The sequence below is a fragment of the Amborella trichopoda genome, chromosome 7, assembly GCF_054954075.1.
Source record: "Amborella trichopoda isolate Santa Cruz 75 chromosome 7, AtrichopodaSantaCruz75HAP2 v2.0, whole genome shotgun sequence".
Taxonomy (NCBI): Eukaryota; Viridiplantae; Streptophyta; class Magnoliopsida; order Amborellales; family Amborellaceae; genus Amborella; species Amborella trichopoda.
This window is the reverse complement of record NC_142342.1, coordinates 31290738-31318252: the sequence shown is the minus strand read 5'-3', so window position 1 is coordinate 31318252 and position 27515 is coordinate 31290738. Positions and strand designations below refer to the sequence as shown.

Sequence of the window (27515 nt, the reverse complement as noted above, 5' to 3'; positions counted from 1 at the left end):
GAAATGGTTCTCATGGCTGGCTTTGCATAACCGATTGCCCACTTCATTCTTATTACAGCAGCGAGGCATGCAACTGGACTCTTTATGTCCCTTTTGTAGTAACCATGATGACAATCTTTTCATCTGTTATTCCAATGTGCCTTTGCGCATGGTGTATGGAGATCACTCGCTTGGAGATGTGGAAAAAGGTTTGTCCTCGGTACCTCTATCCCTGATTTACTTAGGTGGTGGTTCCTTTTCAGGTTTAAATCACATGGACTTCGCAATATTTGGTCTTCCCTTTTTTTTACTTCTATTTGGCCTCTTTGGGAAGAGCGCAATAGAAGAACTTTTGAGTCAAGACCCACCAGGAGAGAGCTTATTGTGAAAAGGATTACCCTACATGTTCAGGCAATAGCAGAAGTTAAGAAGTGGTCTTTCCGTTTATTAGAAAAGGCCATCATTGGTAACCTTCGGATAACTTGGCAGCAGCATAGGGCTGAGTCCTTTGCTTCGGTAGCGCGTGGTCTTTTCCTGAGACTCATAATTACAAACTTAATAGATGGTGCTTCCTTGAGAAATCCAGGTTTAGCAGGTGGTGGTGGAGTTATCAGGAACAGTGTGGGCGGTTTTATTGCTGCTTTCGCAAAGCATTTTGGTTTTGCTTTTAATAATCATGCATAATTCATGGCATTTGAGTAAGGAGTTCAATTGGTTATTCAAAGTAATTGCTTTCCAATTCAGATTGAAAGTGACTCGGCCTTGCTTGTGAATGTTCATTCAGAATCGATGCAATGCTCCATGGAGGCTAAAGACGATTGTAGACAATCGTTGCACTATACTGTCTTCTTATCGATGGTTTATTACGCATGTCTTTTGTGAGGCTAACATGGTTGCTGACGCCTTAGCTAAGAGGGCAGCTGCTGGCCCCGGTGCTACTGTGTGGCGCCATAGACCACCAGATTTTCTTTCCTCTCTTTTATTACGTGATCTAGCACAATTTCCCTACCATAGGGTTGTATCTTAATTGTTTTTCTTTGCTCTTTTATTAATGAAAAAACGGGTAGGGGGCCTTCTCCCCCACTGACTTACCTAAAAAAAAGGTGCTGTCGTGAAGCATGAGCAAATCCTTTAGGGAGCCTTCGTAGCCCATAACTATATCCACTCCATACATTGTACCAAAACCTCTGATACAGTTCTGAAACTCGATTTTAGAAGGGCCTATGGCCGGCGTAGTTTTGAAACGATGTCAGAAAGGCCTATGATCATGTGTACTGGAATTTACTGGATGAGGTTTTCTCGAGGATGGGGTTTGGCCACAAATGGTGGCTATGGATTAGAGGGTGCATTTCTAGTTCACATTTCTCTATTCTTATCAATGGCACACCAAAAGGTTTCTTCTCATCCTCGAGGGCTGACCAATAAGGAGATCCCTTGTCCCCTTTCCTCTTCGCCATTGTTGTAGAAGTATTTAGCATATCCATTGATAGACTATACCAGCAAGGCCTTCTAGAGAGCTTTAGTGTGGGAGCTCAAGTCCAGTTATTTCACACTTGTAGTACGTTGGTGATACACTCGTCTTTTGTTGGACTACCGAGAAACAAGTGGACACTTTATGTCTATTCCTATGGTGTTTCAAGCTCACTTTGGGACTCAAGGTTAACCTGGCCAAATCAAAACTTATGGGAGTTGCTTCCAACACAAATCTAAGCTTGCTTTGGTAGGTAAGCTGGGATGCAGAGTCGAGCTAGTCCCCACCAATTGCCTTGGTCTGCTCTTGTTCATTGGCAAACGCAAGAAACCATCATGGAACATTATAATTGAGAGGTACCACCGCAAACTTGCTGGTTGGAAAGGCAGATCTTTCTCTAGTGGGCCGGGTGATTCTTATCATGGCCACCCTCTCAAGCCTACCAATCTATCAAATGTCTCTTTTCCATATGCCGGCCTCTATACTATCCATTAGAAAAACTCATGAATTCCCATGGTCAGGAATTGGGGGCTGCCAAAAATTTCACCTCATTGCTTGGAGCACTGTGTCACCCAAAATTGAAGGGTGTTCTTGGCATTCACAATCTGGGAAATTACAACATAGGGCATTGTTGGGAAATGGTGATGGTATCTAGCCACTCAAGAAAACCATTTGAGGCAGTTGACAGTGAGACACAAGTACCATATTGATTCATTCCTAAGGCTGCCCATGGCAAACTCGACCTCCAAGCCTCTGCGTATTTGGCGCTCAATCTTGGTAAGCCTCAACCCCGTCAAAACCAACATGCATTTCAGACCAAGAAGGGGCAATAGGGTCAAGTTTTGGTCTGACATGTGGATCGGGAACACCCCGCTATAGACAAGATTCCATGTACTGTTCCTGCTCTCCACTAATAGAGAATTTTATTATAGCCTAGCAATTTTATTTCATGGTGGGTCAAGAGTGTGGTGCCTAAATTTTAGAAGGGCTTTGCTAGACCATGAAATCTCAGTTTGCATCCCTCTCAGCACTCATCAGCTGTATTTATCTTCAAGGTACATGGGCCGACAAAATCATTTGGTCTCCTTCATACTCCGTGGCGTTCAAGGTCTCCTCTTTTTACCATGTCCTTTGTCAACCCCTTTCAACCCCTCTTCCACCATAACCTTAGCAAGAAGAGCCTGGTTGAACCCATCCCCTAAGCCAGCAGAACTGTGGTTGCCTAGGGAGCATTTGTTGAGATTGATTTTAATTTGGCCAATGAGAAAGGGAGGAGCATGGAACTTGAGGAAACCTGACCTCCACAAGCTCGATCCAGTTGCCAAAGAAATCAGTTGTGGAAAAGTTTTTAAAATCTTTATGGTGTTCGGCCCAAGAACTTGTCAACACTTTGATCTGTGCAAGAGCCCTTGCTTTGGCACATATATCCTCGAAGATACGTGCATTTCTTGTGAAGTTCTACAACATATGAAAGGTCCAACGATCAGCCCTTAGCAAACAGATTGGTCGTCAGGCTGTTCCTTCTCTCTGACACCTTGCGTTTGCGCGTGGGTGGGCATGTTCCGCTCACCGCTTTACCTCAATTATGCCCATTTGGTTAAACTTTGGGAAAATATCTCCATATTCCCTATTTTTAGGTTTCATTTCTTGATAAACCCAAGATTTCAAAAGATATCTTCTAATCCCCTGGCCACTTTAAACCTATTTCTTAACCTAAACAAATCTGAGAAAGACATGTTCTTTCTAAATCCAATCCTTTTTCTCTCTTCACTTATATACCCCAAACTTCTCTCTTTCTCTGTCTTCCTGTGTGTGTCTCTCTCTCTCCTCTAGTGTTTCTCCAAATACCTCTCCTCCCGATAACCTTTCACCTCTGTGAAATTCAACCCAATCGTTTCTCTCTCTTCACTTATATACCCCAAACCTCTCTCTTTCTCTCTCTTCCTGCGTCTCACTCTCTCTTCTCTTGTGTTTCCTCGATCCCCTCTCTTTCCACCTGATAACCGCTCACCTCCGTGAAATCCATGAATCCATTAATGCCACCAAATAAGAACCTGGGTGTTCCCCATCAAGCTCAATTCTCAGAGTGTCTCCTACTTCAATTAACATCGTTCCCTATGGTATCTAAGGAATGATGGAAAAACCGGGCGATCTAACCGCTAACCGTTCTGTTAGATCGGAACCGCCATTGGTCGGTTCCAGTTTTGGGCGGTTTTGGTGATCGACCGGTATTTTAAACAAAAAATATTCAAAAACATATATATAAATTCCCAAAAATAAGTAATTTGGTTTCTAATGCATTTTTTAATATTCTTTACATTATGGTAAAGATTAAAAATTGTTTTGGGCATTAATACTCAATTTTATATTTTTTCCTCTTTTTTTACAAAATTTTAAAAATACCCTTAGGCACAAATTGATTCATTAAAATCCATTTTTTTCATTATTTTTCAACATCATTTGAATGTGTTTTGTTTTAATCATTCTTTATATGCTTTTCATATTTTTGTATTTTTGTATTTCTTTTTTTTTTTTGTTTTTTTTTTTTTTCAACACTTAAATGACCACCCAAGACTTGCCCGATTAGAACGGTTGAATCGATTGGTTTACCGGTTAAGCCGGTTAAACCACTTTCTGACCCATGTCCGGTTAACCATTCCGGTTTGATTTTGCGAACACTGGGTGGGACCATGGGGCATATTCGGAGGCCTCGCACCAAAGCCCCAATTCGGATGCGAAGTATCATGGTTAGGGTTAGGGTTTGAGAATGGGTGCGAACTATCATGGTTAGGGTTAGGGTTAGGGTTAGGGTTAGGGTTAGGGTTTGGCAATTGGGGTGGTGTGCAAGGGGTCGCGGTCGCGAAGACATAGCGGTTTACATGTTGTTGTTGTTGCTGCCATTGCTGTTGATCTGGTTGTTGTTGTTGTGGTTCTTGGGATGAAATACTAGGGGTAGAAGAGTTTGGTGTTTGAGCATGGTGGTGGTGGGAGTGTCGACGCCTGCAGCTTCCATTATTGCCCATTTTTAAAGAACCCAATTGGGAGATCTCGTGCACAATTCTTTGGTGTTTTTGGGGGTTATAGTCTCATTCTAGCGAGACCTTGAGTTAGAGAGAAAGAGAAAGAGAGAGAGAGAAATTGTTAATAAAGGTGAGAAAGGAAGTGAGGATGAAAGGGAGGTATAATCAATCACTGATGGTGATGATGAGGATAATGGTGGTGGGCTCTGGTGAAGGTCCACCCGAGGCATATGGTCAACGCTTTTTCAGTTGCAGAAAACGAAGACAAAGAGAGAGTAGAGAGGACAAGGGAGAGATGTAGAGAGTAGATAGCTCAGAGAAAGAAATAAAATCTACAATTTTTATGCCTCAAGATATCTTTTAAAACCTTGGGTCTATTGTGAAATGGAACCTAAAAATAGGGGGTATGGAGATATTTTCCCTTAAACTTTCCTCTCGCCCTGGCCCCTCCTTAGCCTTTGGTTCCACCCAGCTAGCCCCTTCCCCTTCGTCCAACACCCTCCCACCTCTCCATCCCCCTCCCTCTCTTCCTTGCCTCCCCCTGTCCCCTAACCTAAACTATCTCCATACTGACTGATAAGACAGCAGAACCGAAACTTCAACTCTTTTTTGCTTTAGTCGGTCACTTCGAACCTCGACTTGATGATTTCATAGGTATTGAGAAATAGGGACAGCGTCTGTGGCAGGCACCTGATTTGGGGTGTCGAAAACTCTCTGACGGTTCTATTCTCTTTTGCTTCCCTTCTGAACTCAGTGCATTCATGCTCTTCAGTTTTCTCAATCTCTCTCCTTTAAGGGAGCCACCCTCTCTCTTTGCCATTGGTTGCTGGAGCAGGGGCTTTCAGGAGGCAGTGGGTCTGGCTTACAACCGCCTCCATTCCGCTCCACGCTAGGAATCCTAACACTTTCAGAAGCATCGGTAACTCTTGTGGGGCGTACGTGGCCGTCCATTGGAAATCGGCGAAGTCTCTTCCCTATTGCTCCATTCTAACCCTGGTTGAGGTCCTCGAACCCCAATTCATTCCCCTTTCCTCTAGTTGGATGTGGAAGGCTCCTTCTACCGGTTCCTCTCTTGGGTATCCGCCTTTCCACTATCTACCTGCCATGTCTCCCCTGTAGAGCACGGTAGCCCCTCTTCAATCCACCGGGATTCATGGACCACATTGTCTTGACGTCGCTTACCGCAACCATTGTGGCCATCCAATGCCTCATCGAAAGGCCAACTCATATCATCCATCCTATGGTTCCACAACCACTCCCTATCTCTTCATCTCCCTCGAGATTATTTACTCACCCCCCCGCACCTCTTCCCACGCAATGGCGGCACATTGTTTTTTACTTTTGCATCCCCGCCGTCTTCTTGTTGTCCTTCCACTATCTTGCTTCCCCCTCATCTCTACCCTCTCCGACCCATGTGACCCTCGCCCTTCCTCCTGAACACATACCCTCACCCTACCCTTGTCAATCATACCCTCTCTTCTCGACATCTGTACCTCCCCTCTCACACACTCCCTCTCTTGTCCCTGTACTACAGCCACCTTATCCCCTCTCTCTTCCCTCTCATCCCCTACCCGCGTGACTACCCCCTCTTCGCTATCCCACGTACCCCCCTACCCCCCCTTCCAATGCTCAAACGTTATCCCTTCCTCACATCCCTCCCCGTACCCTCTGATGACAACTGAGCCTGCGAGTGTACCTGATATGCCGTCCCTTCCAATACCTTCTCACCTGTCATCCCCTATGCACTACTTCTCCTCTGTGCTCCTTATCAGGATCTACCCCACTTCTTTCCTCCCTGTCTATACCCCTTCTCATGCTCCCCCCTCCCCTCTACGACCTCTAGTCAACCTCTCCTTGTCAGAACTTATCCCCTCTTTGGACCTCGGAAGGGCTGCTGCTCTCGACCTCTCTCCTCCCTCAGCTCCCTCCTCCTCGGAGTCTCCCCCCTTCCCTCGCTCTCTCACAGCCTCCAACCCGATGGATCACAGTGATGCACGATCTAACCAGACGCCTCCTCTGCTCGCGTTTCCTCCTTCGGTGCAGTTCGTCAAAGATCGGGGGCCCCATCTGTCATTCCTAACTCCTTTCTCCTCTATGCAGGTTTTGCCTTGCCCTTACCCCTCCCCTTCCTCTCACCTTCCTACTATCCAGCTCTCTACCTCTATCCCTCCTTTTTGCCATCCAGACCCATCTCTCTCCCCCTTCCCTTTTTCCCCCATCCTCTGCCCCTCTTTCCTTCTCCCCCCCTCCCCCAATTGGTCTAATCGACTTCCCGGGTCTGTCTCCCCTGAACTCCTTTACCCTTGGTGTTCCCTAGCCTTCTTCTCTCCCCCTGCTTTTCCCCTCCTCTCGACCAACCCTCACTTTTATAACCCCCTCCTCTCGCTGCTTTCTCTTGCCCCTCCAAACCTTCTTACCCGGTTACTTCTCTCCGTCTCCTCCACTGACACTCCAGTTCTGACTTCCTGGCCCTCCACTTTGTCCGTTGAACATCTGCCACCCTCCTCTGTTTCGAGTGATTCTCCTCCCATTTTAGCTCCCCCCTCCTTCTAATCCCTTACCAGGGAAGTCCACCTCTGTACCCTCTTCTAGAGATTGGGCTGAGCCTAGTTTCTCTTCCCCTGTCTCCCTCTTATCGGCAGACTCTACTTTGTTGACAACACAGATACTGCCCAGGGCAACGTCTGTGAGGTGCTGAAAGTAATGTGATTTCAATATGATGGTCCTGAAGGACCATTTCATGTTTTCTACTAGGCAGATGCACAATTAAGACTCAGGGTAAGCAGCAAAGGCAAGAGAGAAATCTCCAACTCATCTTTGGCGTAAACTATGATTGGCTGTCCCGCCTCTCTCTACTGAAATGCTTTATTGCTGCCTTTGTCTCAGTCAGTGGCCCCATCTTTAGATGCTCTCCTAGAAGCGTCTCACACCCAAAATCCCCTCTATGTTAATCCTCTCTTGGAATGTGAGGGGTTTAGGTCCCAATAAACGCAATGCTGTTCGGGATTTTTGTTTCAAGTTTCGCCCTTCCATTTTAGCCCTCATTGAAACCAAACTTCCCCTTCCCTCTCTGCAGTTAATTCGTCATGTTTGGGGTCGCAAACCATGCCAGTGGGGAGCACTGCTTGCCATAGGGACTTCTGGAGGTATTTGGGTCATCTGGGACCCCACTGCCCATGCTCTTACTTCCTCCCACAGCCCTCTTCTTTGTTACTATATTGCTTTCCAGAATCCCCGATGGTTTCCAATGCAAATGGCGGCTTCAACTTAGATTCCATCAGGCAACAACTTTGGGATGAATTGGACCTCGTGCCCTCTCTCCCCCATCCCACTTGGTGCCTGGGTGGCGATTTTAAAGTCACCTACTGGTCCTTTGTGCACATTACTAATTCTCGTATCTCCCAGAGTTTGCCTGATTTCGCAAATTTTATTTGAACCTTCTCAACATCGCTCTTCAAGGAGCCCAATTCACTTTGTTGAGCCACTTCTCCAGCACCTCCATATCCAAACTGGACCATTTTCTTTTTGGCCTTGATTGGGACGCCTCTTCCCTAGATCCCATGCTTTCGCCCTCCCTAAACCCATTTTGGACCACTGTCCCATCCTGTTGGACACCTAGCCGGCTACTAGGGGGCCCAAACCTTTTTGGGCTTGAACTTCCTTGGCTTAAAAAACCTTACCTCTCAATTCACTTATCCCCTCCTGGTGGAACTCCTTCTCCCGCTTGGTAACTGGCAGAGTGGGTTTCAAGTTGCAATGTACGCTTCAATTTCTTGAACTCTCCCTTAAGAAGTAGAGCCGCCACCTCCTAGGGTCTTTCCACTCTATCAAAGCCTCCATCCTCCACTATATTCAATGCCTCAACCAAACTGAGTATGTGAGGCCTCTTACTACCTTGGAGCAGCAGCAGAGATCTCAATTGAAACTCGGTTGCCAACTCCTTCTCCCGCTTGGTAACTGGCAGAGTGGGTTTCAAGTTGCAATGTACGCTTCAATTTCTTAAACTCTCCCTTAAGAAGTAGAGCCGCCACCTCCTAGGGTCTTTCCACTCTATCAAAGCCTCCATCCTCCACTATATTCAATGCCTCAACCAAACTGAGTATGTGAGGCCTCTTACTACCTTGGAGCAGCAGCAGAGATCTCAATTGAAACTCGGTTGCCAACTCACCCTCAAAAAAGAAGAGATCTTTTGGTTGCAGAGGTTCAGATTGCAAGTTTCTTCACTTTGGGGATCCAATACTTCGTTCTTCCACAAAATAGCAAATTGCACGCATAGGGACAACACTATTTCCCAAAATAAAGATCGGGAAAGGGGTGTTCAACCAACCTACTGAGGTCGAAGAAGCCATTTTATCCTACCTCCAACACCTCTTCTTTGCCCCATCTGGCCCTAGACCGAGAATAACAAACCTTTATTTTCTCTCCCTTTCAATGGACCAGGCCTACTGGTTGGAACGACCTTTTTTGGAAGACGAAATACTTGCAGCCATTAACATTCTAGGCCATGATCGAGCCCCTGGCCTTGACGGGTTCCCAGTGACCCCTTTGAAATCTTTGGGAATCCCTCCTTCAGGAATGATTTCCTCTCCCTCTTCAAGGAATTCCATACTAGAGGTATCATCAATAGGCTATGAACGCCACTTTAAATGCTTTGGTGCCCAAAGTGGAAGGAGCCAATCAACTCAAGGACTTCCACCCCATCAGCCTCATCAACTCTTCCTACAAAATCGTCTCCAAAGTACTGGCTACTCGCCTCCACGTGGTTCTATCCAATATCATCTTCCCTTCCCAACTTTTGTCAAAGACCGACAAATTCTCGACGGGGTGCTTGTGGCTCATGAATGCATCCACTCCATATGCCTCTTGAAAGAACCTGGTTTGGTCATTTAACTTGATTAAGAGACAGCCTACGACCATGTAGACTGGGATATTGTAAATGAGACCATATATTGGATGGGGTTTGGGGATCGCATGAGATATTGGATGAAAGGTTGCTATTCTAATCCCTACTTTTCCATTCTCATCAATGGAAGCCCCAAGGGCTTCTTCCCCCTGCTAGGGGCCTCAGACAGGGAGACCCTCTCCCCTCCTTCCTGTTCGCAATCATTGCAGAAGTCTTCATTCGATCAATTTCCCAAATGTTCTCCTCTGGTAGGCTTCATTGTTTCAAGAGTGGGCCTCGAGGCATACCATCACCCACCTACAATATGCTTACGACGTGCTCGTCTTTTTTGGAGCATTTTAGCAGGAACTTGACTCTCTCTTTGTTTTTCTCAAACGCTTTGAATTTATGATGGTTTTTAGAGTTAACCTCGCCAAATCTAAGATTATTGGCGTCGCTTTGAACTTCGAGCTACATAAGCCTTTATAGCCAGCTGGGGTTGCCAAGCCGAATCCTTGCCGTCCAACGATGTCTACCCTTTTGCATCGGCAAGCTAAAGAAAAGACTGTGGTCCCACATTATGACAAGGTCGATCATAGACTTGCTAGTTGGAAAGATATTTTCCTTTCACGAGCTGGAAGGATTACTTAGTAAGGCCACCCTAGCCAATATACCGGTGTATCAAATGTCAATTTTTCATTTGCCCACAGCAGTGACCAATCATCTGGAGCAACTTATGAAAAGATTTCTCTGGTCGGGTGAGGTGGATGCACATAAGTTCCACTTCATTTCGTGGGAGAAAGTGTGCCAATCTATGCGGCTCAGGGGGTTTGGTATCTGGAATTTGAGGAAGCATAGCACAACTTTACTTGGGAAATGGTGGCGGTGTCTTGCTACACAAGTTGAGCAACTATGGATGCCGGTCCTCCGGCAGAAATGTCGTATACACCCCTCGGTCTGGGTGCCAGGATGCAGGGCTAACAGCAGATCATCTGGGGCTTGGAAATCTATGCTCTCTTCCTTCAGCCTTCTCAAAAACTTTATCCGCTTCCACCCTTGGGAGGGACGTCGCGTTAGATTCTGGTTAGACCTCTGGATTGGGCACACCCACCTTAAACACCTCTACCCACTCCTTTTAGCCTGGCTCAGAACCAAGTGACCTCTTTTGCCGATGAACCGCGCCCTTCGGGGCCTTTTAGATCTTGAAACCCATCTACCAGGCGAACCCGTACCGATTCAGAGACGGCTGATTTCATCTCCCTGTCTGACACCCTCCACAACATCTTCCTCGCCCCCCAAGGTCACGACTCTATCATCTGGTGCCTATCCCCCTCGGAGATTTTCATGGTTGCTTCTTTTTACCACAGGCTTATTCAATCGCTAACCTACCCCCTTTCACTGATTTCCATCATATCTCAAGCTTGGTCCTCCATTGCTCCACCAAAAATATGAGTATTTACTTGGATTGCCTTGTCTAAAAGGGGCGTAATGGTCGACCAACTTCTAAAGAGAGGCCTACCTATCCCCAATAGGTGCGTTACGTGCCTTGCTGACAAAGCGAGTATTGCCCACCTTTGCCTTTACCTGCCCCTCGCCCAGGACATCTGGTGGGCTCTCCTTCAACTTTCAAGTGGCATTTGGTTACCCCCAAGTCAGTTCCTCTCCTTTTTAGCTCCCTCCACCCTTTCCCCTGGCTCAAAGTGGGTATTCTCCTGTGGAAGGCATTGGTGGCTGCTGCCCTTTGGGTCATATGGACCAAGAAGAACATTAGGATCTTCTGTGGAGAAAGATCCATGCCTGTCTCCCTTCTTGACAAGATCAGGTCCGTTGTCGTTTTCTGGGTGACAAACGACAAACACAAAGGCCTTCCGCACTCATCTTTCTTCCAAGATTGGGATGCCATTATTCATTCAACATAGGTTCACATTCCTGGTGCCTACCTTTGGAGACCGCCAATCCTAGGGCAGACCAAATTGAATTTTGACGGTTGCTCCTTAGGTAACCCTGGCCCCTCTGGGATCGGTGGACTATTCAGGGACCATGAGTGTCACAGCCTGGCCTCCTTCTTCAAGAATATTTGGACACTTCGACTCCCATATGGCAGAGGTCCTCGCTCTGCTTGAGGGAATTAGGCTGTTTAATCCCCATTGGAACTTTTCGCTCGTAGTTGAGGGGGACTGCAAGGACGCCACACAATGAGCCTCTGGCTCCCCTCCTTGCCCTTGGTCTTTGGCTCCAATTTTTGATGAAATCACTCATATTTGCAAAGATATGGACATCTCTTGGAAGCATATCTGGCACGAGGCCAACCAAGAAGCTGACTCTCTTGCTAAGGACAGCTCTACATAATCTCCCCGTCCTAAAAGCTTACTTTTGGAGTTTTTTTGTAACTTGATAGTTTTACTCCACCTGATTTAAGGTTTTTTGTACAGTTGTCCTATATGGTGCTCCGGTCCTGTGGGAGTGTTTTTGTATATAGAGCTCCCAGTATGTGGGATGCCTATTTTTTCATAAGATTATATTTCTCTAACCTCAATAGAATAAAACAGTTACTCCGTGGTGGTAGTACTGTCAGCCCCATGATGAGGTCTCTGACTCTATTCTCACCAAAAGGGTAGGGGCCCAAATCCCCATTGACTTACCCCCAGATTACTGTCTTCCCCACTGAATTACCCCCCCAAAAATAAAAGAATGATCCAAATTATCACTGCCATTGATGCTCTCCAAAGAAAAATTTCAGCTGCAAGGAATGGTGGCGAGGAGAAGGTCTGGAACAGCTGCACTGTTGATTGGGGTAACACCCACTTCCAGTGGAGAATTTGGAATTTCAGCCATGAAGTTCTAGCCACTTTGCAGTTAAGGAAAAGGTGGGTATTAGTTTCGTCTGTTGTTTTGCACAAGATGCATCTGTTTGAAAGAGAGAAACCTCTTTTCTGTAGATGGTCTCCAGTAACCGCTTTCATGAGAATCACAGTCCAGCAGAAAATTTGGATATTCAGCAGTCTTTTCAGAGGCCACCATCATAACACCCTCCGTACTTTCTCAGCTCATATTCGTTTTGCTGACTCTTGGTAGGGGCATTAGTCCTCCTTGAGGGTATTAAGAGACTCAACCACCATGGGAGGAATCGTTTGGTTATGGAAGGGCATTCCAAAAGTGTTATAACAGGGGCTTCTGGGGCCGTGGAAACTTGAATATGTTTTTTAGCATATTGCCTTTCTTTGAAGGCATATTCACACCTCTTGTCGGCATACTTAGTGACAGGCCAACTGCAGCACGGACATCCTAGGAGGAGCTAGAGCGGCCAATCATACCAGAACCATTTTGGTACCTTTTTGAGCTGGGTTATGGGTTTTGAGATCTTTCGGTTTCTTGAGTCTTCTTGAGCAGGGTTCTAGACACCATCTTTGTATAGCCTTTCTAACTTGTGTGCTCCTGGAGTGTGGGTTGCCACAATTTTTTGTAACCAGTTAATTATGGTTACACAATGGCATCATTCAAACAACATTGCCGATATTTTTTTGTGTTTTATTTTTTTTATCGATGAAAGAAAAATAATTATGACATTTTTCAATACTTGAAAGAAGAAACAAAAGCATTGATGAGATCCTGTCTTTCTTGTTCCCCTGATTTGTAAGTGGGAAGTACCGATGAGATCCTGTCTTGCTTGTTCCCCTGATTTGTAAGTGGGAAGTTAAGGGTTTGGCCCTTGAAATTTGTCGCGAATAGTAAACCAAAGTGTGCCATCCATTTTTGTCCCTTGGACCTTAACCTAGTGGCAGACACCCCATGCATGTTAACTCGAGGTCAAGGCTTCGACGCTTGAGATTTTTTCCCACCAACAAGTTTCCTATTTGTTTTCATTGTAAGTAAAATATATGATAAATATTGTGACATGGATATTTTAATCAAGATTGCAGTGGCATCCAATGATTTTGGATAATAAGTTGTATTTTGTGTTATATATACAGTTGCTGAAGGAGAGAGGGCTGTTACCCGAGCTGGGTCCAAAAGTTGATTACATAGTGCTGCCCTTAGATCCACAGCTCCAAGGTGCAGCTGCCATGGTTGCTTCTACTCTCAGGGAGAAAGGCCGGAGTGTTGACCTTGTCTTGGAAAACAAACGTTTAAAATGGTATCATCAACTTCCAGTCACTCCCACTTGTGCACGCGTGCACACACACACAATTATCCATTAACATATTCTCCCTCTCTCTCTCTCAACAGATTTAGAGGCCTCCATACATTGAAATAGAGATACATTCTTGAACAATTGCACATCAAAATCAGGACATCTCGGTATATGAGATCTTAAATAAGGCTGAGATGCAATTTGTTCCTCATCAGAACGCACACGGAGGAGTTCCTAATGAGTGAATACATCTTATTTGGTCATGTTCCTTGACAGTGACATTGGTATTGTGAATAGTGTTTTGGGTTTGAAAATGTTCTATTTTTTTTACATCTCGTCCAATATCTAGAGCTGTAAAGTGTGTTTCATGGATCCCTCCAGGGATTCTGTGTTTTTACCCGCACTTTTTACTATGTTGGAGCCCCAGTCCATAACCAATTGGCATTCACTAAATGGGATAAGCTCATTAGGTATGCGAACCTTGTTTGTAGAGAGAGAGAGAAAGATGGTAGGGAGAGACGGTGCAAAATTCTTGCCACCTTCTTATAATGGGAATGGCGTAAAAGAAATGGGTGCAGATAGCAAACACTTGGGTGTTTGAACCAAATTTCCTTTTGGGTTTTCAATATTTTTTTCTACAACTCCTCTCGATTTGACCCGAAAAGGCCTTTTTAAGTTTTAACATAAAATGAGCTGGTGGGACACAATGGGAATTGGTCCATATTGAAAGGGCAAGTTATATGCATTTCTTAATTTTTGAACTTAGATGTCACCCGACACTGTATCATGATAATATGCGTATGAAGCTATTACCCGTTCCATTATATTTCAAGGTGTGCATCTCCTTACGTGACTAACCATGCAATTGATTTTCTCTCTTTCCCTCCCTCTCCCTCACCCCACACACATTATGTGAGTTTTTTTTTTTTTTTTTTTTTGGGGTTTTGATTTTGATGTTGATGTTTTGTTTTCTTTCTTTTGGGTGTTGCAGGGTGTTTAAGCATGCTGAGCGGATCAATGCCAGCAAGCTGATACTCGTTGGAGACTCTGAGTGGCAACGAGGAATGGTTCGAGTGAAGAATCTCTGTTCAAGGGAAGAATCTGACCTCCCACTTCATGAATTGGAATGATGAGGAATACCTAAAATAAACCCCTTTTAAATCTCATTCTTTATTTGGTTTCTTCTATTCTTCTTATTGTTGACTTAAAATTGCTAGAGGTGTGAAACTTGAGAGTGGGTTATCAATGAAAATCACGTATTTCAAATTGTCGATCAATGAAAATCACACATTTCAAATTGTTGATCAATGAAATCATATATTCAATGCAAGCTTTACTGCACTTCTATTATCTCAGCCAATTCCAGGTTAACCCAATTTGCTAAAAATGGCGATATCAAGATGGCTCGCAAGGTGTTTGATGAAATGCGTGATAGAAACATTGCATCATGGAATTCTATGATAAGTGGGTATTTCCAAAATGGTCAACCACAAGAAGCAAGAAATGTGTTTGAGAGAATGCCAGAGAAGAATATAATCACCTGGAATGGGATGATTACTGGTTACATGGCCCATGGCATGATAGAAGATGCCCAAAAAGCCTTTGAGAGCATGCACGAAAGGAATGTTGTGTCATGGACTTCCATGGTTAGGGGGTATTTGCATCACGGCATGGTGAAAGATGCAGAGGCTTTGTTTTGGGTGATGCCTGAGAAGAACGTCATCTCGTGGACAGTAATGATGGGGGGCCTCATCCAGGACCATCGGATTGATGAGGCTCGTGCTTTATTTGACAAGATGCCTGAGAAGGATGTGGTCATGTGGACTAATCTAGTCATGGGTTATTCTCAAGAGGGAAGAATCGCAGAAGCGCGTGATTTATTTGATGAGATGCCCTATAGAAATGTCATTTCTTGGACCACCATGATTTCAGGGTATGCCCAAAATGGAATGGTGGATATAGCTAGGAAGTTATTTGAGGTCATGCCATGGAGGAATGAAGTTACATGGACTGCTATGTTAACGGGTTATACACAATGTGGGCGTACTGAGGAGGCGGTGGAGTTACTTAGGAGAATGCCAGAGAGAAGTTTGATTGCTTGCAATGCCATGCTTGTTGGGTACGCTCAGAATGGGAAGCTTTTGGATGCACAGAGATTGTTTAGTGGGATGAGAGTGAAAGATGATGCTTCATGGGCAGCCATGATTGATGGGTATGCAAAATGGGGGTTGGTGAGAGAGGCTATGAATGCATTTGAGGAGGCTCCTGAAAAGACCCCTACCTTATGGGGTGCTATGATCAAGGGAAATGGGCGCAATGGCCTTGAATTGGAGGCCCTCAATCTTTTCATGCAAATGCAAAAATATGGTATCATGCCAACTCACTCCACGGTAATCACAGCACTGACTGTATGCGCTAGTCTTGCCCTTTTGGATAAGGGGAAGCAAATTCACTCTTATGTGATGAAGTTAGGGTTCCATTTAGATGTGTTTGTTGCTTCATGTCTAATCACAATGTACTTCAAGTGTGGCAATCTATGCAATGCCCATGATATCTTCATGCGATCCCACGAGAGAGACGTCGTGATGTGGAATGCCATGATTACAGGATATGCACAGCATGGGTTAGGGCACGAAGCCCTCAAATTCTTTTACAGTTTGTGTGAAACACAAAAAGACATAGCCCCAGATGCAGTTACCTTTGTTGGGGTACTCACTGCTTGTAGCTATACTGGGAGAGTAGCTGAAGGCTGGCGTGTGTTGGAGTCAATGAGTAGGGACTTTTCAATCGAGCCAAAAACCGAGCATTATGCTTGCATGGTGGACCTCCTAGGAAGAGCAGGCTACCTCAATGAGGCTATGGATTTAATTAGGTCTATGCCTTGTGAGCCTGATGCTGTAGTTTGGGGTGCATTGCTTGGTGGGTGTAGAACCCATGCAAACATGGATTTGGCTGAGGTTGCAGCCAAGAAACTCCTCATGCTCGAGCCCACAAATTCGGGCCCTTATGTGTTGCTCTCTAACTTGTATGCATCTGGTGAGAGATGGGGTGAGGTGGAAGAGCTTAGGAAGATGATGAGAGAAAGGAATGTGAGGAAAGCAGTGGGTTGTAGTTGGATTGAAGTTGAGAAGAGGGTTCATGTATTTATGGGTGGCGATGTGAAGCATACCGAGCATGATATGATCATGGGTGTGTTGGAGAGGTTGAGTGGGGCACTTAGAGAAGCAGGATATAAGGCGGATGGTAGATACGTGTTGCATGATGTTGATGATGAGGAGAAGGAGCAGAGTTTGGGAATGCATAGTGAAAAGATGGCTGTGGCTTTCGGGATCGCAAGAGTGCCAAGTGGGGTTCCTATTAGAGTGATGAAAAACCTCCGGGTTTGTGGCGATTGTCATGATGCAATCAAGCTGATCTCGAGGATCAGTGAGAGAAAGATAATTTTGAGGGATGCGAATAGGTTTCACCATTTCAAGAATGGTTCTTGTTCTTGTGGGGATTATTGGTGAGATTGGGTTGGGTTCATCTCTCTCTCTCTGTGGGATATTTACCCTATTGTAGGTGTATCTGGTCTAGTAAACATCTATGTGCTTAACTAATTTGATGAAAAAAGAGAGGAGATTAGGGACTAAAGAACCAATGCACATGTGTTGGCTTTCAAGGAAGGATTGAAACCATTACAAGAAAGTTTCCGTCCTGGTATGGGCAAGTACACTCATAATGAATATTATATTACGATTCAATCAAGTGGAAGTATGCAATGAGACTATTTACCTTCGTACAAGGTGGTCACACTTATTCTTGATCATTGGATGTCAAATTGATTGGCTGCATTTATTCCATTGATCAAGTTCAAACTTCAATTTTTTTTTTATTTTTTAACTTTTTAACACACTTAAGCCATCAATTTCACATCGGATAGTTATAAGTAATTGGGACTTTTATAAAAGATAAACGGATTCATTGTATATAATCCCTTCAATTAATCCCTACTTTTCCTCCAACTGTGCAACCCATTGATTGGATAATGATACTTTCCCCCCATATGGCTCAAGATATGCATCCACCATCAGCTTGACGTGGAACAATAGTGATGAGATATTGTGAACACCATGGTTATCAACATTGGAACAAATTGGTTGGTCCGACCAGTGAGACATGCAATTAATTGAAAACTGGTCAAAACATTGTTAACTAATTTTGTTTAACTAATTTTGACTACCAAATTGTTTTGACCTATTAGATCAGCTAATAACGTTGGGTAATTTTCTTTTATAATATATTTTATATTATAAAATTATTGTTACTTTTATTTTTTGAATAATTGGATTGGTTTAACTCAACTAGTACTTGATGACAACGGGTAACAATCAGAAGATGAAAAAAAAAGTTTGCAATTGTTGTTTGTAACCACTCTATGTTATTTTGGTTGGGGTTTGACGTGTATGGTTGTGATATAATTCAATTTGTTAGATTTTACATTTAATGGTTAAAAATGATTGAAATTTCCTTGTATGGATAATAAATAATCTCATAATATGCAATCCCTTGAAAAAAAAAATGCTTTTAGAAGTTGTAACGTATGAAATTATAAACACAGCCAATATCAACAGAAGATCAGCTCCTGATATTATTATTATCCCTATGTAGCTCATCGTAACTTTTATAAAATGATTGTGGTAGAATTTTAAAAATGTTTTTTATTATGTAAATAAGTTATTTAATAAAAAATTAGAATTTTTATTCTCAATTTTGTACCCATATTTTACTAAATTGTGTAGGATTATTGAATTTTTATCCTCATTTTTGTGCCCATATTTTAATATATTGTGTAAGATTATTGAATTTTTAATTGTTTTTAGTAAATTTTATATTTTTTAAAAATCACGATCAACACATTGTAACACTCGCTATTCTTGACAGGACATTCTCAACTTCGAAGGCGTATCAAGCTATTTATTTACAGTGTCACTGAGCAACCTCCAAAAGCACAGCGTGAGTGATCACAATTATTATGCAAATGACTCATGTTCTTGCCCTCTTATTGCCCTTTCAAGAGTCTGAGAATAATCTCCAGAAAGAATGGAAATCGAAATCCCTGTTTTTAAAAATCATGGTCCCACAGTCCTAAAGGGCTGGAGAGGGGATCTACATCTAGGTTGGAATATCCGGAGTTTAGATTTTCCATCTCTTTTTGGAAAATTAAGATCCCCAAAATCGAAAACATGAGGACACTAAAAACCATGATTTTGATGAAAATGATGGACCCAAACATTGGATTGAGGTCAAACCTGCGTTTTACAGAACCAAGTTTTGTAAAAGTAGGTTTGAAGCAGGCTGGCACTATCATGGCCTTGGCTGAGCCCCAGCCAGACCTTGACCTAAGCCCTAGGTTTTCAGGTTGGGGACACCTGGCTCATTGCCACCCCTAGTTGCAACTTAAGAGAGAGAGTACAGAGTAAATGATCCAAACAAACAATCAATTCAGAGAAAGAAAAGTATGTTTTGCTAGTGTACTCTTTTTTATACATAGTCTACAAACAATTTTACAATGTCTAAAGGACATACTTCAAAATACCCCTCTTTCTTGTCTTTTTTCTTTTTTTTTTTTTTTTTTTTTGACAATGACATACTTCGAAATACCTTACTTGGATTCGATGACCAACTTTTTGATCAACTTCCAAATACAATCACACTGTTGGATTCATACACATATATGAATTCCATGCTGAACCATGGTTAGACCCCACTCATGATCATCTCTATTTGTACCCTCTCCTATTTCTCATTTGGTGACAAAGGTTCCTATATAACTGAACCCCATGATGAAGAATGCTCCTGCTTGAAGAAATAGGTAAATGTAGAAATGGTCGTGGCCATACTTAACGTCGTAGATTGCACAATACAATAGATACATTCCCATTAACAGTTCTAATATGTGTATCCTGTAAATTGTCCAACATAATCACAGAATGTCAGAATATTGTGCAGCATCCAGGCATGCCGTGTGTCTCTGTGGTGCAGCATCCGGGCATGCCATGTGTCTGTGTGTGTGTACGCGTGCACGAGAGAGAGTCATAGAAAGTGAAATGAGACATTGGGTATAAGAAAATAAAATTAGAGGTTGGGAGAAGAAATATTACCACCTTTCCCCAATATTCGAGCGAGGCTTCTTCTGTTGCTTATTAGAACCTTTGTTCCTCACTGTATTTCCTAGTTTCTCAGTCACTACCCATTCATTCACACGCTCTGCCTCTAATAGCCCAATGATTGTCGCTTTTGTTCGATGAAGAGACATCACATTCTCAAATAAGATCCAAAAAATAAGAAGGTGAAGTGACCTATCCAAGATAAGAAGAATAAAGCTGTAAGAGTGAAATGTGACATTAGAAAGCAGGAGATCAAACACTAAATATCCTACAAATAATTTATCTGGAAAAGAAATTTGTATGTATCCTTTTTAAATAATTTTTATTGGGAAATTGATTAAAATACACGCAAGAGATCAACTATTTAACATTTTGCCTGATTTAAAGTTTCAAATAATTTTCACAATACACGATCATCAGTTGGAATAGTTAAAAAGGGTAAACCATTTAATAGTTGCAAAGTTAGGTATATTTAGGAATTGGGCTTGGGCTTGGGCTTGGGTTTGCGCTTGAATAGTTATCAGAAGATGTCAAGCAATGCTACATCTCAAGTTCAATGCCTGCCAATGAACTACCAAAAAAAAAAAAGTTAGGCATATTTTACTAAATTTGCTTAATTTTTTCAGCCTACTTAAATGGTAGATAAAATGAACACCACAAACCTCTATGATGTTTTATAGAGACTTTGTCAATCTATGGCTAAAGCTGCCTGAACAGTAAATTGGCTCAAATGTGTCCTTGTAGGCAATGAGTATTACAAATTCCACGATAATTGCATCAACCCAAATAAATTTAAAGGAACATCTTACAAATTTAAATGATGATAAGTCAATTGCCAAAAGATTTGAGCACAATTGTGAAATTTGTCTTAAATTTTAAGCTCAATTTTTGCCCATGCATAAAATGCAGTTTATGTTCCAAATGAAATTTGAAGTTTGCTTGCTGTATAGGGTATTCTCCCTCACCAATCATGTACTGTGCTCCCAAGGAAGCACTATATATGGTACCAAATTATTACAAAATGATCTATGTATGTAGGGCTCATCAGAAGGTTTCTATTACCTTGGTGTGCAGATGGCATTGAGTATTGTAATTGCAGATGGTATATAAATTGCAACTATTTTGGGAAGGTGCATTTCAGGAACCAGAACACTTGCAGGGATGATGATGCAATAGAAGAAGAAGGTCACAAGATGTGCCACGATCTTCCTTACGAAGAAGAATGCGTAAATAACATGGAATTTTTTCCATATTGACACCTTCTGCACTTGCAAACAAATTTCACAGAGAAAAGCATTAGCCATTCGAATCCATAAGCCTAACAAATATAAGCAAGTATCCAATAGTTTGTGATACAAGGGAAAATCTACTCTTACTTGAATAAATGCCTCTCTTTCTTGATTTTTACCTATTTCAGTTTTCGGGTATGATTTGAATTTGGGATCTAGTGTTTGAACAGTCAACAATCACACTTTAAACCACCGGCCCAAGCTCTAATCCTACTTGAATAGATGTTTTTCCAAGCATGCATGTTTTGGTTATAAATTCGAGATAAACCTTTATTGGTTGTTGGTTTCATGAGAAGTCTTCCTTATCATGATATATAGATCCTAATAAATTAGAAAAGGCACCAGTTAAAAGAAAGTATTATTTGTTGGTGCACGAAAATGAAAGGTTAAAATGGTATCATAATTCAGAAAACCTTGCATACAAGCAGGGGTTACAGTAATTGCTTATGTGGTAATTAATGTGAAATGTGAATAATATTCTTAAACATTGCATAGTAAAATAGTAACGAACTAACCTCGCATAGGATTATCTCTTTAATCATCTTTCTAAATAAATTGGCAGGACCACAAGACCAACGATGCTGTTGATATCGATAAGCTTTGAATGTACTGGGTAGCTCATTCTTGACCTGTAAAAAGATTTTATAAGTAAAAAAAAATGATGTAAAAGAAAGCTAGCTTATTATACAAGATGATCTAAAAAAATCATCTCTATCATGTTTCATAAAAAAACATTTATTTTCTAGTTAGGATCCCTCTTTCCCCACTCTCTCAATGACTACAAACATATCACGACTGTAGAGACTTTTTGGGTTCGTATCTAACGTGAATATCTGCATCAAAAGTATATGTGTACATCTGTGTCTTTGTAACATAGATCATGTAATTCACCTTGAAATGATTCTCTTCTAATCTCTGACTTCTAATGTGGACGAAGGAAGAAGAAAAATGAAGAAACAAAGAATGAGACTTACATAGAGATCACCTACAAAGACAAACTTCCAACCCTTGAGGCTTGCCCTTACAGCCAAATCCATGTCCTCCACAGTTGTTCGATCTTTCCAACCACCGGCATCATTAAGTGCTTGCATTCTCCATACACCAGCAGTTCCTGCAAATGCAATCCTTATTGTATATCTACACATACTGCATACATTCTCCATAAACAAACACAAACTAAACTCCATAGATAAGATTACTTACCATTGAATCCAAAGAAGGCATAAGTAGAAGAACCCACTTCTTGCTCAACGCTAAAATGGTAGTCCAAAGACATCTCTTGCAGCCTTGTCATTAAGCACTCATCTGCATTAACTGCACCAAACCCCACATAAAGTCATTTGATCTTTCAAATAGATAACTAATCCCGGACTACAAACACATAATCAACTTCAATTGATTGAAGGGAAAGAAAAAACTCAAAGTATACCATGTACAACATCCAAAGAATGTGAAAATCATACCAAATTTCCATCTGGCTTGAACCAAGCCCAACTCCGGATTGCTGAGAAGGAAGGGGATTGTTTGCAACAAAAAGTCGGACTCGGGTTGGAAATCGGCATCAAAGATTACAACATAGTCGCAATCTTTCACATACTGGTGCTTTAGTCCCTCTCTAAGAGCACCAGCTTTATATCCATTCCTGTTGTTTCTAACCTCATACTTAACATTAACTCCTTTGCTTATCCATCTTTGGCACTCCATCTCAACCAAGTCCTTTAGCAACAAGCAAAGCAAATTTGAAATTAACAAATATAGTTAGATAAAATCATACAAGTTTGAAATGCAAGCATATCAAGGATTGGCATAGTAGGAAAAAAAACGAAAAAAGAAAACAAAAAAAATTGGAATTATGATAGTAAAAGTAGTACCCTGATCATACAGTCAGTAGAATCATCGAGAACTTGAATTATAATCCGGTCAGATGGCCATGAAAGCCCACATGCTGCTCCTACTGAGAGTCGATAAACCTGGCATTTTAGCACATGCAATATTAAAAAACAGAATTAATGAGGAAATAAGTAAATAACTATATATTTGTCCTGGATCCTTTACCTAGCCACTTACTAGTAACGAGTTCATGAACTTCAAATGGGGATCGTGAAAAGTCAGAAGGGTCTTCTCAATGTGCATTTCATGAGCTCGATAGAAGTCATCCCATTGGATAACAATATTTGTAAGTTCAAATGATATATTTTGATTGCTTGACAAAAAAGATCTAATATATAATAAAGTAAACAATAAAAAAGTTCTTCAAAAAAAAAAAAAAGATAAAGCCAGTATGTTTTGGGCGATGCTACGAGAGTTCCTGCGTGTTTATGGAGTCAATAGGGACCGCTATTCGCAAAACCTGCTGGGTCAACCCCGACAGGGCTAGGTTACTCAGAACCGGCTATTAGCTGTGGCAGGTTTTGGCCGATTGGGGCGGTCAACCGGCTTGACCACCCAAATTATAATTTTTTTTAAAATCATAATTATAAATCTAAAAAAGTAAGAAATTTATTTGTAATAGGTTTCTGAATATTTTCTATTGTTTTGGAAAAGAATGGGAACTATTTTGGCTATAAATACTTTTCTTTTAGATTTTTCCACCTTTTTGGATTATTTCTAAAATACTTGGGTATAAATTGATTTTTCAAAATCTATTTTTTCACTAATTTTTTACACTCATTCAGATGTATTTTATTTAATAACACTTTAAGCATAATTTTTATAATTTTGTAGATTTTTTACATTTATTTTTTACTCTTTTTAGCCCTTGTTAGCTTGGTTGGGGACTACCAGTTAAGGCTAGTTGCCCAAACCAATTTTGGGTTACTGGACCCGGCCCATCGCCGGGTACGGATGCCAGTTCGTGCACAATCAGGGGGACAAGAAGGCCGAGTCTCAAAGAGTATCAAAGCGGACGTTAAGAGCCAAAACATTTTATACTCCCGCAGGAGCATAGCTCTACATATATTCCCTCAGGTGTAATTTTGGAACCTCAAGTTTGGGAATGTAACCTCTTCCACCATTGAATTAGACCTTAGTGTTAAATAATAATAAAAAAGAAAATCTAAATTTGAACATTTTATTTGGTCCGTAATGTGGTGCTGGTCTCACCTACGAAGGGTACCGGAAAGGGTAAGCTATAAACGATCCTAACCTTTGGCTTTTTTATGCATAAAGTGGCTGCTCTCAGGACATGAACCCTCGCTCTTGTACTGACTACTTGTACTGACTACCCGAGTTATTGACTGCCCTCATTTGAACTCTTTATTTAATAGGAAAAAATAATGTCTCAAAATTGAATAGCAATTGTCAAGTTTTGAAGCGGAGATCTAAGACTCAAAAAACTCAAATTTAAATTTTTTTTTTGTTTGAAAAATAATGATCTCATGATATTAGGTGGTTCCCAATCCCAGTACACGGAACGAGTTCGAGTAACTCGGCTTAAGTAGTGTCGAGTACTGTAGCAATAAAATATGGGTTAAACAATTATAAAAAATAAAAAAAATACAACAAAAATAGAAAATGCATGATTAAAGTAAGATTAATAAAAAAAAAACATCAAAGAAAGTTCAAAAAGTAATAAAAAAATAGATTTTAAAAATCAACGTGTGACTGAAGGTATTTTCAAAATAATCCAAAAAAAATGTGAGAATATAAAAATGAATATTTATGGCCAAAACACTTTCTAATATTTTTCAAAATGATAGAAAACATAAAAATGAATATACCAAATAAATTTTTTATCTTTTAAACTTTTGTATAATTTGTTTTGGAGTTTTTTAAGCCAGAAAAACTCAGCCAAGTTCAAACTACTCGGCCGATTTTGCGACCATTGCTGGCATAATAATGGGCGATGTAATGATACATGTATATTAAGGGGAAGCATGGCCAGGAGAGTAGGATGCGTTATACATATAACGTTTTTGGGTAGATTAGTGGGTCTGCTCGTTTTTAAAAAATAATTAGCAGTTTTCGAATGCATCAATGAGAATGGGGTTGAGGTCGTGGTGGTAGCATCACTTGAGCCTTACACGTTCTCTTAAGAGTAGAACCTCGACTTAGGATTAGTAAGTGACTTGTAAAATGGGAGCTTGGAGCCACTTGGTTCAAAGCTTGGAGCCACTTACCTTGAACCAACTCATACCCTTGGATTTCTATTATGGGTATTCTTATTGGTAATTATTTAAAAAGTATGAGCTAAAATTAAATTAAAAATAAAACATCTATTTTTAATAAATAAAACTTTCTTTCAAGCTACATAGTGTTTATTCCAACTGCAAATATTTTAGAAGTAAACAAAACAATTATTCTCTCCAAAATTAAAAAGAAAAAACAAAAATCGTATGTCCAAATTAAAGTTTTTTTAATTATTTTTTTTGACGAAGTTTAGCATTTATTGATAATCAAAGCAGGTTACAATATAGCGGATACATCATCAGCAATCACCGGCACAGTAAGAGAAGCACCCCTTTTAGCTAAAAAGTCTGTTAAATCATTGGCTTCCCTATACACATGAGCTAAGGATAAGGTCAAAGAGGGCATCAGCTGAAAGATCTGAAACCCAATGAATTTACTATGTCCAAAAATTAATGTTAAAAAGAAAATTTTTATGACAGCATTTTAATTTCAATTAGCATGCTTGCTCCATAACACACCTTAATGCACAAAAAGGGTTTAGTATTTATCTCGTAGGTTAGGATTGTGACCCATGTCTTTTTTGAATCCATTGCGAATGACCACCCCATTGCGAATGGTCACCCATGTCTTTTATTCAATGAAAGTAATAGTTAATATTAAATAAACAAATGAATAAATAGAAAAAGAAAAAGAAAAAAAAGTAAAGAAATAAAGATGTAAGGCCTAAGATCTATGAACAAAAAGTAAACACCTTGTTTATTTTTTCAGAGTTTGAAATCCTACATAATCATGATGGTCAAGGCTAATATAAACTGTTTGAAGGTTTTTCGATACGAGAAGTGTAATTTTTTTATGAGTTTTGAGGTGAAGCTCTACCTATTTTGATATATTTAAAAAGAAAAAATTAGGGTAGGTGGCGCTTACATGTACATTATGTTCAAGAGGGACCATCTATAAGGGTTAAAAGGAAGGTTGACGTACCTCCCTCTCGTTGTACATGGGGATCTGCACGAGGACCATGGGGTGGCCGGTTTTATTGAGTTCAAGGTCGTCTCTAATGGCTTCACACTTGTACTTTGTGTATTTCTTCTTCCCCAACAACTTCACCACCATTATCACCACTGCCATGTAAACCCTCTCCACAAACAGCATCACAGACATCACAGCGCACGCCACCACCGCCCCCTTCAGCAGCCCCACCACCACCACCGCTCGCCCCAACGCCACCCCATCCTGCATCAATCCCCGCTCATACACCCTCACCATTTTCCCCTCTCTCTCTCTCTCTCTCTCTAAATAACACTGTGTACTACACTTTTGATGAGGCCAATGGGTTTCTTGTCTTAATTCCCTTTTTATTCTCTCTCTCTAACTTCTCCTTGTTTCTCTCTCTAAAGAGTGGAAGAAATTAGAATTTTCTCTCTACCCATTGCTCATGTTTTTCAGGGAAGGTAAGGGTGGGGGGCGGGCTGAGGTTTAGAGAGTATTGGGGATCTGGTTTTTATAGTGTGGGGGATTGAGGGATGGTGTGAGATGTAGAGAGAGAAAGGGTGCTAAGAATGTGAGGAGAGAGTAAGGGTGTTTGTTGGTGTTGAGAGCCACCCGGTGGGCATGCAGGTGGGTTTTTCTCTCCTTTGCAACACATGGCCCTGAGAAATGGAGTGTGCTCCATTATCTACCGACACTGTTCTCTCTCTAGCTGAATCTGTGTGTGCATGAATCTGTTATTATGATAGGATTTAATGTTATGTGGGCTGCTGCTTTCCTTATCTTCTTGCTTTTGCTTTTCTTATTTATCTCTCTGAAAGTGAGTGTTGTTTTGTGGTGGTGCAATGTGGAAAGCGAAGAGATGGGTTGCGTTGTTTTGACATGTGAATCACTCGTCTTTTGTGCTTGGAAGGCGTTAAATAGTGAATTGGACGGGTGCGATGGATTTTGGGATTTACCTGGCATCCTGCTTGTCTCCTTCTTCATACTCCCCCTTCTCTCTCTCTCTAACACACAGATACAGTGGGGACTATAATCTCCTCGTTGCATGCATGCATGCATCCATCTCCCTCCCCTCATGCTAACAGAACTGCTTCATCTCTCTCTAAAGTTCCAAATGGATCAGGCGTGATACTGCACAGAAACGTAAGGTAAGCATCAGGGATATGGAATCCATCTTTCTCAAATTTTGGAATTGGATAATATGAGGCCATTTCGCCGATATATGGTGGACACGATTTTGACGTTCTACATTCGACTGGCACGTGCAGTTGTTATCGGGCTGAGCCTGACTTGGCCCGAAATCATATAAGGTAGCCCGGGGCTCAAAACAATTAAATTTCGGGCCTGGGGAAATCATGTAAGGTCCGAAAAATTGGGCGTCGCAGGGTATTTGATAAATGCAAGAAAATTTCTGGAGTGAATTATTTTTAAGTTTCTCAATATTTGTAAATTTTTGGAAATCTGAATAATAAGTT

General features: G+C 41.5%; 3 protein-coding genes across 10 annotated transcripts in view; 2 read left to right on the top strand and 1 right to left on the bottom strand.

Moving 5' to 3' along the window:
- LOC18426518 (histidine--tRNA ligase, chloroplastic/mitochondrial) overlaps nucleotides 1-14750 on the top strand; it is a 59078-nt gene extending 44328 nt beyond the window's left edge. For 4 of the 5 annotated variants that reach the window (XM_088872548.1, XM_088872547.1, XM_020662534.2 and 1 more), the window contains 2 exons: nucleotides 13324-13487; nucleotides 14476-14750. In XM_088872548.1, the coding sequence (XP_088728674.1) occupies nucleotides 13324-13487; nucleotides 14476-14614 (303 nt within the window). In that variant the 3' untranslated portion in view covers nucleotides 14615-14750. The remainder of the gene's footprint in view (nucleotides 1-13323; nucleotides 13488-14475) is intronic. The other variant, XM_011622206.3, reaches the window with a different exon arrangement.
- A 41-nt stretch (nucleotides 14751-14791) lies between these two features.
- On the top strand, nucleotides 14792-21044 carry LOC110006593 (pentatricopeptide repeat-containing protein At1g09410, mitochondrial-like). Of its 3 annotated transcripts, none has more exons than XM_088872545.1 (3): nucleotides 14792-16989; nucleotides 18408-18479; nucleotides 20708-21044. In XM_088872545.1, the coding sequence occupies exons 1-2, from the start codon at nucleotides 14792-14794 to the stop codon at nucleotides 18457-18459; spliced, it is 2250 nt and encodes a 749-aa protein (XP_088728671.1). In that variant the 3' UTR covers nucleotides 18460-18479; nucleotides 20708-21044. The 3 variants fall into 3 exon arrangements, with proteins under 3 accessions (XP_088728671.1, XP_088728672.1, XP_011620507.1); XM_088872546.1 differs by lacking the exon at nucleotides 20708-21044 and adding an exon at nucleotides 20672-20689; XM_011622205.3 differs by lacking the exons at nucleotides 18408-18479; nucleotides 20708-21044 and having other exon boundaries at nucleotides 14792-17263.
- LOC18426521 (glucomannan 4-beta-mannosyltransferase 1) lies at nucleotides 18968-26575 on the bottom strand. 2 transcript variants are annotated; one of them, XM_020662535.2, is made up of 9 exons: nucleotides 26032-26575; nucleotides 22794-22892; nucleotides 22386-22638; nucleotides 22126-22236; nucleotides 21897-22033; nucleotides 21438-21551; nucleotides 20696-20895; nucleotides 19628-19825; nucleotides 18968-19429 (listed from the first exon to the last, which is right to left on the bottom strand). In XM_020662535.2, the coding sequence occupies exons 1-9, from the start codon at nucleotides 26314-26316 to the stop codon at nucleotides 19270-19272; spliced, it is 1557 nt and encodes a 518-aa protein (XP_020518194.2). In that variant the 5' UTR covers nucleotides 26317-26575; the 3' UTR covers nucleotides 18968-19269. The 2 variants fall into 2 exon arrangements, with proteins under 2 accessions (XP_020518194.2, XP_011620523.2); XM_011622221.3 differs by having other exon boundaries at nucleotides 19631-19825.
- Nucleotides 26576-27515: the final 940 nt, after the last annotated feature.

Bases quoted from the DNA above. Each gene is read 5' to 3' on its own strand.
- LOC110006593 (XM_088872545.1), top strand. From the start codon at position 14,792: ATGAAATCATATATTCAATGCAAGCTTTACTGCACTTCTATTATCTCA. The intron at 16,990-18,407 runs GTGAGATTGGGT...TATTCTTGACAG, and splicing joins TGTTCTTGTGGGGATTATTG to GACATTCTCAACTTCGAAGG.
- LOC18426521 (XM_020662535.2), bottom strand. From the start codon at position 26,316: ATGGTGAGGGTGTATGAGCGGGGATTGATGCAGGATGGGGTGGCGTTG. The intron at 22,639-22,793 runs GTACTACTTTTA...TTGTTGCTAAAG, and splicing joins CTACTGACTGTATGATCAGG to GACTTGGTTGAGATGGAGTG. The intron at 19,430-19,627 runs GTAATATTTCTT...GACAATTTACAG, and splicing joins TCGAATATTGGGGAAAGGTG to GATACACATATTAGAACTGT.